The sequence below is a fragment of the Coffea arabica genome, chromosome 3e, assembly GCF_036785885.1.
Source record: "Coffea arabica cultivar ET-39 chromosome 3e, Coffea Arabica ET-39 HiFi, whole genome shotgun sequence".
Taxonomy (NCBI): Eukaryota; Viridiplantae; Streptophyta; class Magnoliopsida; order Gentianales; family Rubiaceae; genus Coffea; species Coffea arabica.
The window spans coordinates 14,544,428-14,563,330 of record NC_092315.1 but is presented as its reverse complement, the minus strand read 5'-3'; the positions used below and the strand labels follow the sequence as shown (position 1 = coordinate 14,563,330).

The window sequence follows — 18,903 nt, the reverse complement described above, 5'->3', positions numbered from 1 at the left end:
ATGCATGCTTTGACAAGGCAGTTTGGAGCTAATAGCAAGAAAGATCATACAATTGTTTCTGTAACTGCATAAAGACATTCCAGAAAGGCTCCGGTCATCATTCAGTAAAGCATTTTTCCTTACAAAAGGTACGAATGTTTTTGTTATTAATTCGTTTACCCCATTGTGGTTTAATGTCAAGACTTCACGTAGTTTTGGAATAGTCTATTTTTCTTTGTTTTTTTCAACCCTTCAACCCTCTTCACACCCTTCTCACAGCTAACTGTTAGGTTTCGAATCTTGAACTGAAAGTGAAAAAGACCATATGAGCCCTCTCCTTGGCATAGTTTTGGGATACTCATTTTGCCTCTTGTGTCTTAAAGGCTGAGTGAACACCCCCCACCCCCCGGGCGGAAAAACACCTTTTTTTTGGGTTGTTTGGTCCTTTGTTACACTACTTTTTTTTCATTTTCTTGGTCTCTGTCAAACTTTTTGGTTCCTAGAAGCTAATTATTAGTACCTAAAAATTTAATTCTTTTGATGAAAATAATAAATAAAAAATCTAACTTTTGACTTTTTTAAAAAAATTTTGTTGTGAAATGCTTTATATTTTCTTCATAACAAAAAAATAAAAATAAAAATAATTCTCTTTTCCATAATATTACGTTCTTGACATTGTTTAAGGATACTTCTTTTTTATTCTTGAACCCAAAAGAAAAAAAAAAGATCTATTATCTTCGACCAGTGGTATGTATTATATAATATAAAATGGGAAATACTTAGGTAAATTTGGTCTATAATCCTACTTGCAAGCCATGTGAGTTTTCTTGCATAATCATGCATTATTCTTCATCATCTTTTATTTAATTGGCACACATGATTTCGTTTTTTTTTATAAAACATTATAATTTCATTAAAATGTAAATTATGTCATCAATCATACTCTGGTATCAAAAAACAAATATGAGAAAAATGGATACTACATAGAGACCTGAAATGGATGATCTGAGAACAATTGTGCACCTGTTTGCAATCTATCTTTCTAGACTTCTAGTACAACAACTGAGCTTGTTAGTGTTTTGAGCCCATTTTTCCTTTTCTGGCTACTCAGATTCTAAACATAGAGACCCGAAATGGATGCTATTATTACCATATTCGCAAGGATTGGATATTATCTGACAACTCCAGTCGGAAATCGACTGAGCTATCTCTATGATTATCGTAAGATTGTAAAGAACCTGCAAGAGCAAGTTGAGGAGTTGAATGACGTGAGAATGGATGTAGAGCAGTCTATCAATGAAGCCAAAAGAAATGGCAAAGTTATCAAGGTTACTGTCAGCAAATGGTCGGAAGCTGTTGAGAGCACCATAGCTGAAACAGATTCGTTAATTCACAAAGTTAATTTGGACAAGAGATGTCTGAGAGGTTGCTTTCCTGACTGGATTGCGCGTTATCAGTTGAGCAAGGAGGCAATCGAAAAAACAGCGATTGTAATGGAACTTCAAGAATTGCAGCCCAGAGAAGATATATACATCACATTGCCCCCCCTGAATATTGAAATCCTTCCAGAGCACTTAACACCAGCTGAAAACTGGGCTGAGCTTGTCACTTTAGGAGCAAGCACATCAACCACGAATGAGAAAAGCAGAGCTGAAGATGTTATTTCAGGAGCAAGCACATCAACTCTTAATCAGAAAAGCAGGTCTGAAGATGTCAATTTTGGAGCAAGCACATCAATTCTGATTGAGGTTAGCGGGGCTGGAGATGTTACTTCGGGAGCAAGCACATCAACTCTGAAGCAGAAAAGCAGGGCTGAAGGTGTCACTTCAATAGCCAGCACATCAGTTATGAATGAGAAAAGCAGGGCTAAAGATGCCACTTCAGGAGCAAGTGCATCAGTAACCAGTGTGAAAAGAAAAGCTGAAGCTGTCACTTTCGGAGCAAGTAAACCAACTGTAAATGAGAACGTTGTCCTGCAAAAGAAAACAGTTAGTGAGATCATTGGTCAGCGGAGAGGATTGGTAAATCAGATTATTTCCCACCAAAGAGAAGCTGTGGATCAGATCTTTGATGCATTGCAGGATGACAACTGTGCAATCATAGGAATGTACGGGATGGGGGGCATGGGTAAGACGACTCTGGCAAAGGAAATTGGTAGGATGGCTGAAACTAGTGGCCTTTTCAATAAGGTGATTTTTGCTGTTGTTTCGCGAAATATAGATGTGAGAAAAATTCAAGGTCGAATTGGGGATATGTTAGGTCTATATTTCCAGGAGGAGAGTGAAATGGGAAGAGCTGGTCGGCTTTTTGAAAGGCTAACTACCCAGGAAAGAATCCTGCTTATATTGGATGATGTTTGGAATTTTGTTAATTTCAAAGAAATTGGAATTCCTGTCAATTTTGAGGGCAAGGGTTGTAAGATTCTGATTACTACTCGTCAAAGAAATCTATGCAGCATGACAAGATTTGTGCGGCCAAAAATTCCCCATCATTAGCATAGCAATTATCTATATATACATGTGAGTACAGAGCCCTACCAACAATTACGCTAGGTCTCCTATTAATTAGGAGAAGAATATGCTAACTACTATATATACAAGAGATATATACAAAGTGGATACATATCTTGACAGATATATATCTTGACACCCCCCCTCAAGTTGGAGCATGGAGATCACAAATGCCCAACTTGCGAAGGAAAGATCCAAATTGCGACGTCCCAACAGCCTTAGTGAAAATATCAGCTAATTGCGCATGAGTAGACACATAAGCTGGGCGAATGGTGCCATCCTGTATGGCATCACGAACAAAATGACAGTCAACCTCGATATGCTTGGTGCGCTCATGAAAGACAGGATTAGCAGCAATATGTAGAGCAGCCTGACTATCACAATATAAGAGCATCGGTTGAGAATGAAGAATCCCAAGATCACATAATAAAGCTTTTAACCATTTTAACTCGGAAGTAGTTGTAGCCATGGAGCGATATTCTGCCTCAGCGGAAGAACGAGATACAATAGGTTGTTTCTTTGTTTTCCAGGATACTGGTGAATTTCCAAGAAACACCAGCCACCCAGTTAATGACCGGCGAGTCAAAGGACAACCAGCCCAGTCAGAATCACACCAAGCAGAGAGCTGCAAGTCACAGTCAGCCCGTAGCAAAATACCTTGGCCGGGATGACTTTTTAAATACCGAACAACACGCAAAGCAGCTTCCCAATGTGCCACACGAGGTGCTTGCATAAACTGAGCTAAAATATGAACACAATAAGATAGCTCAGGACGAGTCACCGATAAATAAATAAGACGTCCAACCAAACGCCGGTAACGCTCGGGAGTGTCAAAAGGAGCACCGTCAGCCAAAGCTAAACGATGATGCTGCTCAAGAGGAAAGGCAGCCGGTTTGCTACCTAAAAGACCAGCCTGAGAAATAATGTCTAACGCATATTTGCGTTGACACAAGAAAATTCCTGCAGGACTGCGAGCGACCTCAATACCAAGAAAGTACTTGAGGGCACCTAAATCTTTCATATGAAAACAAGTGCTCAAGTAATTCTTGAATTGATGAATAGTCGAGCTATCATTTCCTGAAATAATAAGATCATCAACGTAAACCAAAACATGAATCTCAGCGGCATGACGACGCAGGGTAAACAATGAGTAGTCTGCATAAGATTGAATAAAGCCATATTGCTTTAAAGCAGTACTAAGTTTGGCAAACCAACACCGGGGAGCCTGTTTCAACCCGTATAAAGATTTCTTCAGACGACAAACAAGGTTAGGCTGGGGAGGAGAAAACCCTGGTGGAGGTCGCATATACACCTCTTCCTTCAAATCACCATGAAGAAAAGCATTGTGAACATCCATTTGATGAAGTTCCCAATTGCGTGCAGCCGCTACTGCGAGAAAAGTGCGAACGGTGACCAGTTTCACAACAGGAGCAAACGTTTCATTATAATCAATGCCCTCAACTTGGCGATTGCCAAGAACGACCAATCTGGCCTTGTACCGTTCGATAGTACCATTAGAATGGTACTTGATGCGATAAACCCATTTACAACCAATGGACTTCTTGCCAGGAGGTAAATGCGTCAACTCCCAAGTGCCATTAGTCTCCAAGGCCTGTAGCTCATGTTGCATAGCCGCACGCCAACAGTCATGTACAACAGCCTCAGTATATGTAGAAGGTTCAAGTCCAGCAGTAAGAGTAGCAAGAAAGTCCCTGTGGCGCAAAGAAAATCGATCATAGTTCATAAAATGTGCTATAGGATAGGTCGTACCTGAGGACGGCGATTGGGGCGATGAACAAGCGGGGGAAGGGCTCGACGTTGTGATTGTGTTTGTCACAAAATCTCGAAGAAGTACTGACTGTTGCTTAGATCGATGACCGCGGCCCAGAAGCTCCTCAGGTTGCTCATCAGTAGGACGAGAAGATTCGCCAAGATGATCGAGCGCTGGTTCATCCTGTAGAACCACATGAATAGGCTCAGGCTCAAGCTCAGGCTCAGGCTCGCCAATAGGTTCAAGTTCCGGCTCAGAGACAACCTCATCAACACCAGTAGGCAATGCAGAAGAAGGAGCAGTGATAGGAGAGGATACAGAAGCAGAATAAGGAAAAATGGATTCAGAAAAAATCACATCACGCGATACAAGATATTCATGAGTATCTAAATCATAAACATGCCACCCTTTTTTTCCATACGGATAACCGACAAAAACACAGCGCCTACTCCGACTCGCAAATTTGTCCCCTTTGCGATCTTGATTATGAACAAAACACAAACAGCCAAAAGTTCGGAGATGATCATAAGAAGGAGGTTTTCCATATAAAATCTCATAAGGAGTTTTCCCATGTAAAAGAGCAGAAGGTGTGCGATTAATTAAGTATCCGGCAGTCAAAATACATTCGCCCCAAAATTGAATAGGCAAATGTCCCTGAAACATTAACGCCCGACCAACATTTAGAATGTGTTGGTGTTTGCGTTCAACACGTCCATTTTGTTGAGGCGTGCCCTTGCAAGAAGTTTCAAATATCACACCATGCTCAGCAAAATAAGGCTTCAAAGAATTGAACTCAGTACCGTTATCACTACGAACCACTTTAACTTGTTTGTTGAATTGTCTATGCACGTAGGAAAAGAAATTGCGCATGGTTTGAGGAACAGCAGTCTTATCATTGAGAAGAAAAATCCAAACAGCACGAGAACAATCATCAACAAGTGTTAAAAAATAAATAGCACCAGTAGAGGATGGGGTACGATAGGGTCCCCATAAATCACAATGTATGAGTTCAAAAATATTCAAAGAATGATGATCACTAAGCGGAAAACGTGCTCGAGTCTGTTTTGCACGAAGACAAACTTCACAGACTTTATTGGTCAAGCTACTAGACCCTCGACAGCCAACATGAGGAAGCATCTCAATTATTTTAGTGGAGGGGTGACCCAACCGGTTATGCCAGAGATCAAACGTGCTTGAGTCACCAGTCTTAATTGCATTTACGGTAGAGGAGCCACAAAGATAATAGAGCCCTTCCCGCTGTTCACCCATTCCAATCAGCATCCTCGAAGTGCGGCCCTGTATTGCACATAAAATGTCAGTGAATAACAGGAAGCAATTATTCTGACGAATTAATTGAGACACAGAGATCAAATTGCAAGTCAGATTTGGTACATAAAGCACATCATGCAAGGTTAAGTGTTTGTTTAACACAGCCACCCCTGCCTTAGTTGCCATAACAGATTCACCATTAGGAAGTCCCACCGGACACCCCATCAAATCCTGGAGATCAATTAAGAGTTCTAGATTGCCTGTCATGTGATTAGAGGCTCCGGTGTCGATAATCCATGTCACATTTGTTTTCTTACCAGTCATCTTTAGTGTAGGTTTTGTTTGTGCATTAAGGAAGGTCTGCAACATTTGCCATTGGTCCTCAGTTATTCCTGTGAGACCATTTTGATTCAAACCTCCTTCAAGAGCTCCATTAGTAGATGACCCAGAAGCCATAGCTGCATGCGCCTGGCCTCCACGTCCTCCCCCACGGCCTTGTCCAGTTCCTTTGCCTCGGCTAGTGCCTCTCCCGACACCACGAGTACGATCTCCCCACCAGTCAGGATAACCAATCAATTGGAAACAATTGTCTGCTTCATGACCAGTGCGTTTGCAATGAGTGCAGAATCTAGTTGGATCTTTCACCATCGCACGCCCACGCCCCGGATTGATTTGTGCAACAAAACTCATCACTTCACCTTTCATCTCTTTAGACGAGCTAGCAGTGTGAACCTGCTCTTCTCGAATCATAGAAGCATAGACTTTGTTCATATTGGGCAATGGATCACTACCCAATATGGTGGAACGTATCGTGCCATATATATCAGAATTAAGTCCCATAAGAAATTGATGTACCTTCTCATCTTCAGCTCTCTTATCAAATGCTTTTGTTAAGTTGCATGTACACCGTCCACAATGACACATCGGAATCGCATCGTGGTCTGCCAATTCTTCCCAAAGCTTTTTCATCCGGCCATAATAATCACTAATGGTTGAGTTTCCTTGCTTACATTCGACAACGGCAACCTTAAGTTGTTGAATGCGAGGCCCATTTGTCACACGAAATCTTTCCCTGATATCTTGCCAGAGATCGAAGGCACTATCCTTGTAAGAGATGGTGGATCTGAGTGTGGACTCAATAGTATTGAAAATCCACGAGACCAACATTGAGTTCACTGTATACCAATCTTCAAGATCATCAGAGTCATCATCGGGACGTTGGATTGTGCCATCCAGGAACCCCAATTTCTTCTTCGAACGCATAGACATACAAATAGCTTTGGCCCATTCATCATAATTATCACCCTTCAGTTGAACATGGGTAACCAGATTTCCAGGATTGTCATTAGGATTTAGATCATATGGGGAGGTTACTCTCTTTCTGGATGAGTCACCATCCTTCTTATTATCGGAAGTGGCCATGCACGAGGAGAAAAGAGATCAATGAATAAAGTCTATTGAAGAATCAGAGCACAAGGCTCTGATACCATGACAAGATTTGTGCGGCCAAAAATTCCCCATCATTAGCATAGCAATTATCTATATATACATGTGAGTACAGAGCCCTACCAACAATTACGCTAGGTCTCCTATTAATTAGGAGAAGAATATGCTAACTACTATATATACAAGAGATATATACAAAGTGGATACATATCTTGACAGATATATATCTTGACACAGCACTATGGGGCTTAGAAAAACAATGGAAATTCCATTGAGACTCTTGTCAGATGATGAATCCTGGAACCTGTTTAAAACTAACGCAGGGTCATTGGCTGATACATTTTCTCCCCAACAAGATGATGTCGCCATGAAGGTTGCTAGAGAATGTTGTGGGCTCCCATTGGCACTTGTAACGGTTGGGAGAGCACTGAGAAACAAAGATCTGGAGCTTTGGAAAGCTGCACTTCAGCAACTAAAGAAGTCCAAACCATTGAACATCAACTGCAATGAAGAAAAAAACATTTTCTCATGCCTAAAGTTGAGCTACGATCAGCTGCAAAGTGAGGACGCTAAAGAATGTTTTCTATTGTGTTGCTTGTTTCCTGAGGATCATGATATAAAAATTGAAGACATAGCCAGCTATGGACTGGGAAAAGGAATGTTTACAGATGTAGACACAATGGAGGAAGCAAGAAGAGAAACACGATGGATAATCAGAAACCTTACTGACTGTTGCTTGCTTCTGGACAGCAGTACGGAAGATTCTGTAAGAATGCATGATATGGTTCGTGACTTTGCCATATCAATTGCATCTACAAGGGAACATGGTTTCGTCATAAAAGCAGGTCTTGGCTTGAAGGAGTGGCCAAATCAGGAGACTCTTGAACGCAATGCAGTAATCATTTCTCTGATGACTAATCATATTCAGTCACTTCCTGAGCGCCTAATTTGTCCCAAGCTCGAAATTTTGTTGTTGGGGGAAAATGAGGTTTTTGAGATAATACCAGAGGGATTCTTTCTAGGGATGCCAACGCTCAGGGTGCTGGATTTAAGTGAAAAAATTGGTGCTCGCTCTCTAAATCACTATTTTGAACCAGACAAATGGACCTCAATGCTGTCCAGTTCCTTCAAACTTCCCTCCTCGTTTGAAGCCTTGGTGAACCTTCGGACTTTGCATTTAAATCACTGCAAGTTGGATGATGTAGCAGTCCTTGGAAAATTAAAAAGACTTGAGGTTCTAAGCTTCTATGGATGTGATATTGAAGAATTACCAAAGGAGATTGGAGAATTAGTCAACCTGAGGTTGTTAGACCTCAACTTCTGCCAAAAGCTCAAGACTGTTCCGGCAACCCTGTTATCGCGTTTGTGTCAATTAGAAGAACTCTACATGTGGGAGAGTTTTCATCAGTGGGCGATTCAAGGGATGGTTGAAGACACAAGTAAAGCATGTCTTTCAGAAATAACATCCTTGTCCCACTTGACTACTTTATGTATTCAAGTATCCAATCCTGAATCGGTTCCCAGAAAATTGCATATACCTAACGTACAAAAATTTGAGATAGTTATTGGTAAAGGGTATGATTCAGTGACATGTTACCCAAACTCAAGAAGCCTGTCACTCCGAGAAATTAAGACTTCAATACCTGAAGGAGTGAAGGACATACTTCAGAACACAGAAGATTTGAGACTTTTCTGCTTGTATGATGAAATGATAAGGAATATTTTAGATGTTGATCTGAGGACCTTAAACAACTTAAGATATCTTAAGGTCGTTGCTTGTATGGAAACCTCGTTTTTGTTATCCATGAACCAATCTGCAAGTGATGCCCCTGCAATCTTGGCAGCTTTGGAAAGTTTACATCTTCAACTTATGAACGAATTGTTCGTTATATGTCCAAAATTACTTCCAGTTGGTTCGCTGCACAAGTTAAAGTTTTTAAAACTTCAAAGTTGCAAGCGGATGTGGGTAGCAATCACTGCCACATTACTCCAGAGGCTACTGAGTTTGGAAGAAGTTGAAGCAACATGGTGCAAGCAAATGTCGAGTGTATTTGACCTTGGCAACATTAGTTCTGAGAATCAACAGTTCCTTCTGTCTAATCTTAGAATTATAAGGTTACACGGTCTGGAGAGTTTGAGAACCATATGGAAAGGAGGGGTAAAACCACTTCCTCCTTCAGTGCGCCTTGTAAAACTAACAGTGGTTGAGCTCAGCAGCTGCGGGAGCCTAAAAGTTATCTTTCCATATTCCATTGCTCAAAATCTACTGCAACTGGAAGTTCTTAAGATAAACTGGTGCAACAAGTTAGAAAGAATTGTCGAGAAGAGGCCAGAAGTATCAGTTGATCAATATCAGCTTGCTTGTTTTCCAAACCTTAGGATTATTGAGGTGAGTGAATGCTCAAGACTGAGAAAGCTGTTTTCAGTTGCTGAGGCTCGATATCTTCAACAGCTCAAAGAAATAAACATTAGCAGCTGTAAGGATATAGTTGAACTAATAAGCCATGATGAGGAAGGAGAAGAAGACACTGAAGACGAGAATTTCACTGCCGGAACTATACAGCATGAAGATCAAAGACATGTCTAACATAAATAGACTCTGTGCAATGTCTTTTTCTGTTGATCTACCATCCCTGGAACAAGTGGTTTTAGAGAAGTGTCCTAACATGGAAGAGTTCAATTCTGACCCCCAAAAATATGGTGTGGGACATGCACCAAAACTGAAGGTTGGACAAATTTGAAAGCAGGCAGCTTATGGCACATCAGATGAACAACTTTCAAAATAACCGGTATGGAAACCTCAAATGATTACATGTTTATGCATTCTCATTATAAAATGTTTCCATCAATAATCTACACGTAAAAATATTTCTTTTTGTAGCATCATTAACTAAATAGACTTAACATCAAAACCATAACCAGGTATCAATCTCTAAGCCATTAACGATATTCCTTAAAGTGCAATTCAGGTATATCTATACAAGGCCTAAATGATATAGCGGATAACTAGCATAGCATCACTACAGTTTGTATTCCTTGCATGTTGAATTTAATGCCAGCTTCGCAGGGGGAGTAATTAATGTAATCACAATATTTCAGAAGAAAGGGTGAAGCCATTAAGGTTTGTGATTAGCGAACTCAGAAATTTAAGCATTCAGCTTTATACGTCCAAAAATGAAGCTATCAACCACAGTAAGAATAAAACCTCTTGCTTCTGATTGTTTTATCTAGCTATGTACTAGCCATGTTTGGTTTAAGGTGATCCTAACTTCTCCTTTGGGGTTACATTGGCTTATTGTTGGGCGTCGACGATTTTAAACAAGATTCAATGGTCTGACCTTTTTTTTCGTTTTCTTCAGGAAAGAGAAACCAATTTAGAGGACAAGCATCAGGAGCTAGAACTTCTTCTCAAGCATAGTGAATATCTTGAAGCAACTCAGAACACTGAACATCCAAATCCCTACATTCGGTGTCCGCATATTCAGATGCTTATAGTGCTTATCAAAGAATATACAAACTGACTTTTGTTTTAGATATATCTGGTAAGCAGGGGATCATTCTAAGTGCATCATGTCCTTCTACATTTTGTATCAGTGAAGCTCTTCTTTTATCATGGGAATATCTGTTTTTGCCTTATAATATTCTGGTTAGATATAATTACTGCTTGAGGGATTGATTCTTAACATTTTTTTCATTCATACTGCAGGTTTTTATAAAAATAAATTTTCACGCATGCTAAAGTTGGAATAACTTCCTTAAAAGCAATGTATAGCTAAAAAAGGTTGTATTCGTTGTTAAAGTGTTACAAGAAAGTCAGTTGAATTAAGCCTCCAAAATTCTCTTGCAATCTACGGATAGTTCTTCTGCAATAAGCATGAGGCCTCACAATAAATATAGTGTTTTGCAAACTAGAACCATGGGGCCTCTCTTGATGCATGAAAATTCTATTACATATCTGCCTCCTGATAAACATGCATAGATGCCAAAGTATTTTCATTACCTGGGCAATTACCTAACACACTCATGTTTTGTCGTTATTTGTGTGTAGTAATCATCTAGGAAGGCAGTCCAAATGGACAGATCGTAATGGTTTCAACAATTTTATCAAGTTGCATAGTTGAATCATGAAACCTCAATCATCCCAATTAATTCTGCCTCTCATATGCCTTTTAATTGGATTATAATCATTTTCACTTTCATATTCCAACTGATAAGCTTTTTGGTTGTAGATGCTATTCATTCATTTATATTGTACATGTTGTCTATGTAGAGTTATGGATCACAACTGAATGTGATAGATTGCAAGTAGTTCCTGGTGAGATAGTTGTTATACCTCTAGGGTTTCACTTTGTTGTTGACCTTCCAGATGGGTCTTCACATGGTTATGTTGCTGAGATTTTTGGAACTCATTTTCAGCTTCTTGATCTTGGGCAAATGGGTGCAGCAAAAATTTTGAAAGTGATTATTTCTTGTGCAATCATTTGGTATTGATTGATTACGGTCAATTGTTATTATTTGTAGGTGTCCAATGGTCTTGCGGCTCCAAGTAATTTTCTTGCTCCAGTGGCCTGATATTGATACAGAATCTTCTGTTCTTAATATAGGATGAGTTCTGGTTTGGAACAATGTTTCCAAAGCACTGGAAGTTTGATGTTAGCAAGTTGTTGCAATTATTTAGTGAGTCAAGCTTTTATAATAGATATCTAGCCACAAAATCAATGTTAAGCTACTGACTGCACTTATCCAGTTTTGATAGTGAATGTTTGAAGTGTTTCTTTGGTAACTTTGATGTCCTCTTTCTTTAGTCATTGCGATTTCTTTTGCAAACGGTTTCCATATGCAAAACAAATTACTAAGCTTAAGGATCCATCCTTTTTGAATTTTACTAATAATTACTAATAATCGGAATACTATTTTTTGCATAAATTACTATTTTTATTACTTCATATATTTTGTTTTTTTGATCTATACAAAATTGGGTAGGGCATTTTACATTTCTAACTAGCGAAGTGTGATTATGCCTCCTAGTTCAACACTTGGAGGCATGGGCCGCGCGATACGCGGCAACAATTTATCATGGATGCCCATAAAAAAGATATAGTAGATATATCCTTTAGAAAATAAAAGTTGACGTTGTTGGATGTAATAAAGGATGTAATAAGAGAGAATAAAATAACCAACAAGTAAAGGAAATTGTAACGTTACAACAAAAAAATAGGTTTTCTTTTATAAGAAAGCAAGATGTTTTTGGCGATCTGCAGCAGTAATTTTTCGCCCTCTCTTCGTGTTACTTTATCTAATATCATACCATCTTGCTTTCTTATATCAGTTCATGAACTACTCTACTGATAAATTTTATGGTTGCTATTATCTTGATGCAATTTAATGGAAGGGCTGTGATAGTTTCTCATATATAAATGACCTTCTTGTGATGTTCCATAGCTTCAACCGCAGTGAATGTGAGCAAATTTTCAGCTAAGTCGCTAAGTATCGACGCAGTTAGTGTATCTGTGTCATTCGTGAGATTGACATCAAAGTGGCATCTACATTAGATAAGATTAAAGTTGCTTAGTATGGTAATTCATACAGAGATTAAGAATTTTGTGCAAAAATTAAATAGCTGAAAGGTAAGATTATTTTCCTGGGTGAAGCTTTCTGCTTTTCATCACAGTGATTGCAGGTGTAAGTAGTGCCAAAATTTGCCGATGTCATGCGATGGCATTTGGTACAAGCCATGTAATAGTACTTCTGGAAGATGTGTTGAAAGGAAAACTTTGCTTTCACCCACGACAGCTGAGGTATTTTAAAAAATTACATTCAAATTTTGAAATAAAATGGCTGATGAATAATCTGTATAATACACCAAACAATTAGAGAAAAAGAAAGCTATTAAAAAATACAGCTAACCTTTTGAGTAGGAACAACATCATCAATAAGCGAAGTGATTCTTTGCTGCGACTGACAAAACATCTGAGGGCTGCGATTTGAAGTCTTTTTATCTTGAACAAGATCAGCTAAGTATTTTTCATTCCTAACAGCCCTACAAAAATAGCAGAAAAGAGCATACCGATGTTCTTTTTAATGGTGTTTAGGTCTAAGAGGTAGGAAAAACAAATTGCTGAGGAAAAGTTACCAGTGTTTGAGCTAGTTGGCATCTCTGACTGGTGGATTAACAAGAATGGCTGTGTCTTTTTTAGTTGACAAAGTGATCCCTATTTTTTTGATATTATTAAGCTCAAGACAAACATAGGCATAAAGCATGAGAGAAAATAAAAATACTTAGCAATAGTGTCACTAACCATCATACGTGACAACTTTAAGCCTGCGACATATGACAACAGGAAACTTATCCTTCTGGTGAAGGATTGCCTTTCCTTCGTTTTAGATGAATTCATTCCAGAGAGATAGTACGATAGGATTCATTCTATGCAAAAGGAGAGCAAAGAAGAAAACAATTATTACTGCAATAAAAGTTAATGCTGCAACAAGAATAGACATGTAATTCATGACCAACAGATTTGTAGAAGAAGATAATGCTTAACTCTTCATTGACAAGCACAAATCTCTGCACAGATGAGTCACCATAATCCTTATGGACTAGAATGATAGATGATGCACTAACAACAACGCCAATGACATCTACATTAGAAAAAAAAAATGTTAACCAGCACTACTTGAGGTTCATATAAATATAATATACAGGAGAATGCGCATTGCACTGACCAACAGTTTCATTCACAGAGTCTGCATAATGGCCAAGATCTTTATATTCTGTAAAATTGAATCAAAATGGCAACACACCAGAATCACCCTCATCAACTTCTTCAACAACCGTGTCGGTTCCTATAACCCACTGAAGTTTAAGATCATCAATCCGAAACTTTTCAGCAATAGGCCTAACATCTGCATTAGAGATACGATATTTTTTGTACAGCCTTAGCTTTGGACCCATTTTTTCTATGGCATAATTAAAAAGTATCCCCTGAACTTTAGATCCCTGCAAAAGAGAGATTAGTCTAAAGGATTTAACAAAAAATGAGAAAAGTAAATAAGGAAGAGTTAAAACCAAACAGATCATAATGTATATAATATATATTAACTACTGAAAATTTCTATAGTAATAGTCGTTGCTATCATAAGTCTACCTTTGAGTCAGCAAGTATGAATTTTTGGTACTTGGTTGGAGTAGACAACGAAGATCCAATATTCATTTTTTCTTGGACTGTTACTATATATGTCCATGACTTCATTCCAAGCTTTATATCATCAATAAACAAAACATCACCCATACTGCATTAAAGAAGAAGCAAATCTATATAAAGCCTCAAACTGAACAAATAAAAATAGAAAGTAAACATTAAATGCAGTGAGTAGAATGCAGGCAATGCAAAGAATTTTTGCAGTTAAAGCTACAAGAGTACAAATACCTTAATGCTTGTAGTCAATTTTTAGCTAATTCTAGAATTTCCCTGTAAACAACATTCAGGGTCTTAACCTCAACGACAGTATCATGAAAGGTTGGCAGCATTATCAAAACCTTAACTGCAGTTGCCATTTTAGCGCAAGATAAAGCAATATATAGCTGGCCATGCGAAAAAACAGGCTCGTGCAGATAGATGCCTACACGTTCCAATGTTTGACCCTGCGACTTATTGATTGTCATGGCAAAGCAGAGCTTTATTGGAAACAAAATATGTTTTAAAGGAATTCCAATTTTCTCAGTATCAGATGTCTGCAGTGGAATTCTAAGCAAAACAACTTGTTTGCCTCGATGCTCACCCACTGCAATCTCAGCACAAAGCACATGCTGTTTTAAGCTTCTACAAATGAGTCTTGTCCCATTACATAATCCTTAGTAGGATTTAGGTTCCTTAGAAGAATAATATGACAATTTTCTTTCAGGACGAATTTGATAGAGCAGTTATTTGGCACATTTTGCATTGTCATCTTGTCCTAATTTTGGCTATTCATGGTGCTAAGAAATGGAATTTCACTCATATTTGATATGTGTGAATTGTAGGTGGTTAGCATTAAAAATGATATCTTGAGGTAAATTTCCAGAAAACCTTTCATCTCAAGGCGTGGCCACGCCAGACAAGATAGACGTTACCGAAAAGCCGGACCCCGGTCCACGTGAACCTGAAGCGTGGGATCAGCGCCCCTTAGGCAAAAGCCTCCTCCTGGGAGGAATACTACTGACGGCGGCTATAAAAAGGAGGAAAAAGCAAGATTCGAGGGGATCACTTCTTTTAGCTTTAGTTTTACTTTTTGCAATTTTTGGGTTAGACGCTTTTCTTTCTTCTTCGGCTAGCGGTCAGACATCGGAGATTTTTCGTATTGCATCTGGGCTCTGTACAATCGAGACCCTTTTCACTTTTCACTTTTGACTCTTCTAAATTTCGTGAGATTTCCCTTGTGCTGGCGGCTCCTGCGTAGACGCAAAATACGAGGAACTGTTCCTTCGTTGTTTCACCTTTCCAATTCTTCGAAAATTAATTGAATGAATTCAATTAAATCACGGGGGATTGACACGATGAGGAGCGGCTAATTTTCTCCTCTACCCAAAGGTTGACGCGAGGGCGCGGTCCATAATATCTGTGAGATCTAATCGAATCTTCATTATTTCTTCCAATTTATTGCTATTTGTGCGTTTCCTGAATTAATTGTTCATAGGTATTTTATTAATTGAATATCAACGGCCGGGTATTTGATTTAATTTAATTGCCTACTGTCACATTAACTAAATTGAATCCGTAATTGTTCGTTTAGTTGATACCTAGTGGCGACCACCATAATTGGCTTTATGTTGGGAAAACGTAAGATCTATTTTAAATAAACCCTCTTAGCGTGTTTATTGGTTAGGGTTGGGTTCTTCTCGCTTTAATGCAATTGGATAATTAAATTCCTACGGTCGTACCTAGGGTTGTTATCTGGTTAGGGAAGCAGTCAATGGTCGTACCTTGTCTGTCGAAAAAGTAAGGAAGAACTGGTTGTCAGAGCTTATTGATAGCTATAACCAACCTAGTAATGAATGGATGAAATATCTTTACATTGATGATCATTTAATTGGACCGTGCCTGAGCAGTTGATCCTTTGGGTAGACTTTTATTAATTGCTATTTTTAGTAAATTGTGCTTTGTGAGTTAGTTTTGAATTTTGTTTTATTTCATTTTTATTTGCCTCCCATTGAAAATTCCCCAATTTCGTTCTACTAATTTGGGAAGAAATAATTTCCTACCTGCTCCCTGTGGAATCGACCCTACTTGCCATTGTACGCAAAATTAATATTCTTATAGACAAATCTGGTATATTGGATTAAGCAAACTCTTCGGGAACAGGGTGAATCAAGTAACCCATTGCACACCTAGGGTCCCTGCTCCAGTACTTGGATTTGTTCTATAATTAATTGTGGTGGTAATTAGGACTCTTTAGTAATTATTATTGCACAGGTTCGGCACCTGTCAGAATTTATACGGAGGCAACCCTTTTAGATTTAAAGAATTCAGGAAGTCTTGGTAGTCCCCTTGATCTCTTTCATTAAGAGTTCTATCAGTGCTCATATAAACGTAGGCTTGTCCAGGGAATTGGTCAATTATCATTTCATTAATATCATCAACACAAGAGTTCTTTGGCGTAAGAACACACTTGTTGATCATCTTGTATGGATCTAATGAATAAAGGCAGAGATCCGAGAATACAAAATCCATTAACCTGAGCAGCCAAGAATATGATGAGATGCGCATCTGTATATATATATATATATATATATATATATATGTATGCAAATAAACACTTATAAGATCAGTATGTCTTAAGCTAAAAAAATTTTCCTAACTTGTTCAGTGATTCATTCTTGTTATTGAACTGAATTAATAAATCCTGACACAAAGATATTTTTCCATCAAGATCTTCAGGTTCATGGCCTTCACCAACTCTAAGAAGAAAATCTGAGTATGGAAGGTCTAAAATGGCTCGCATATTTTCTGATAAAGGAAGCTTTGTTAGAGTATTCCATAAAGGAGAATTAACAAAGCTAGCTTCGATCTGCTGGTCCCTAGATGCACTTGGTATAACAGGTAGAGTTTGATGAAAATTGTTGGAATAATAACTTAATGTGGCCTACATGACCACATAAATGTAATGCTATCCCATATAGGTGAATGGATTGGTTCAAGGTATTATGACCAAAGCCATGTACCTAATTAATAAAGCACAAGATTCAATGATCATGAATCTAGCTGAAGTGATAAATGAACTTATCCTACCATTCATGGAACCTCACATAAATGAATGTACATACTATTAAGGCTATGTATATACATTCTTGAAACAAGTGATTCATGATAAGATTTATCTTATCCAGAAGGAAGAATGAATGAGCCTTATTAATGATCAATGATAGGAAGGGTCACTTATGCATCCATAAATAGGCTCTTGGTCCCTCTCTCCACTCGACAAGTTTTGAAAAGAGATTAGCCCATCATTATATCAAACATAAGAGAGAGTAGGAGAGTGAAGATCAAGAGCTATAGCAGTTGAGGGTCAAATTCTTAACAAGTTCAAGTAGAGACATACTCAATGACACAAGGTACATTTAAATGTTCCTTGTCTCATGATTTTTGAGTTATCGTTAAAGATCCTACTTGAACTAATTATGGAAAATCAACTAGATAAAAAGATTAAAGTAGTGAGTTCTGATAGAGGTGGTGAGTATTATGGAAAATATAATGAAAATGGACAGAATCTTGGACCATTTGCTAGGTTCCTTCAAGAAGTGGAATTATAGCTCAATATACAATGCTAGGAACGCCTCAGCAGAATGGTGTGGCTGAGAGAAGAAATCGAACCCTTTTGGATATGGTTCGAAGTATGATTAGCGACACCACACTTCCTGAATTTTTGTGGAGTGAAGCAATTAAAACATCTATGTATATTTTAAACCGGGTTCCAACTAAAGCTATTGCCAAAACTCCTTTCGAATTATGGGTTGGCAGGAAATCAAGTTTAAATCATATACATATTTGGAGCTATCCCGCTGAAGCAAGACTTTACAATCCACATGAAAAGAAATTGGATTTAAGAACCGTTAGTTGCTTCTTTATCGGTTATCCTGAAAGGTCAAAAGAATACTGATTCTATTATCCTAATCATCATAATAGAATAATGGAAACGAATACTGCTAAGTTCCTTGAGAATGGAAATTCTAGTGGGAGTCATGATATAAGAAAGGTGGCATTAGTCCCTGAAATTCGGGAATCAAATGATTTGCCTATTACAGAAATAGAAAAAGGGCGACAGAGAATTTAATTTTTCGCATAATGAGCCAATTCATCGCATTTCGAATCCCATTGATACTCATGATCATTCAAGCACTTTACGTCGGTCCAAAAGACACAAGAAAAGTGCAATTTCGGATGATTATCTAGTATACTTGTAGGAACTTGGTGAAACTGGCATTGATGATGATCCGAGCATGTTTTTACAAGCCATAAATAGTAGTGAGTCCAATAAATGGTTGGATGCTATGAATACAGAAATGGTATCAATGAAAGCCGATGAGGTCTGGGAATTGGTTGAATTACCTAAGGGGCATGTACCCATTCAGTGTAAATGAGTATTCAAAATTAAACGAGACTCTAAAGGTAATATTGACCATTATAAGGCCATACTAGTGGCAAAAGGATTCACTCAAAGAGAAGGCATTGATTATAATGAGACTTTCTCTCCTGTATCAAAGAAGGACTCATTTCGAATCATTATGGCCTTGGTAGCTCATTTTAATCTAGAGCTAAATCAAATGGATGTAAAAACGGCCTTTTTAAATGGGAATCTAGATTAGGGCTGCAAACGAATCGAGCCGCTCGCGAGCGGCTCGAGTCAAGCTCAAGTCGAGCTCGATATTAGTCGAGCTCAAGCCGGCTCGAGTCA

The 18,903-nt window shown here is 38.4% G+C and overlaps 2 protein-coding genes across 2 annotated transcripts; one reads left to right on the top strand and one right to left on the bottom strand.

Moving 5' to 3' along the window:
• The first annotated feature begins 1,063 nt into the window (after positions 1 to 1,063).
• LOC113737404 (probable disease resistance protein At4g27220) lies at positions 1,064 to 9,363 on the top strand. Its single transcript, XM_072083750.1, has 4 exons — positions 1,064 to 2,473; positions 3,873 to 4,061; positions 7,213 to 9,310; positions 9,355 to 9,363. Exons 1-4 carry the CDS (start codon positions 1,113 to 1,115, stop codon positions 9,361 to 9,363), a joined length of 3,657 nt encoding a protein of 1,218 aa, XP_071939851.1. The 5' UTR covers positions 1,064 to 1,112.
• A 5,053-nt stretch (positions 9,364 to 14,416) lies between these two features.
• LOC113737403 (uncharacterized) lies at positions 14,417 to 16,953 on the bottom strand. The gene is made up of 3 exons (XM_027264643.1): positions 16,811 to 16,953; positions 16,450 to 16,686; positions 14,417 to 14,795 (listed from the first exon to the last, which is right to left on the bottom strand). Exons 1-3 carry the CDS (start codon positions 16,951 to 16,953, stop codon positions 14,417 to 14,419), a joined length of 759 nt encoding a protein of 252 aa, XP_027120444.1.
• Between the last annotated feature and the right edge of the window lie 1,950 nt (positions 16,954 to 18,903).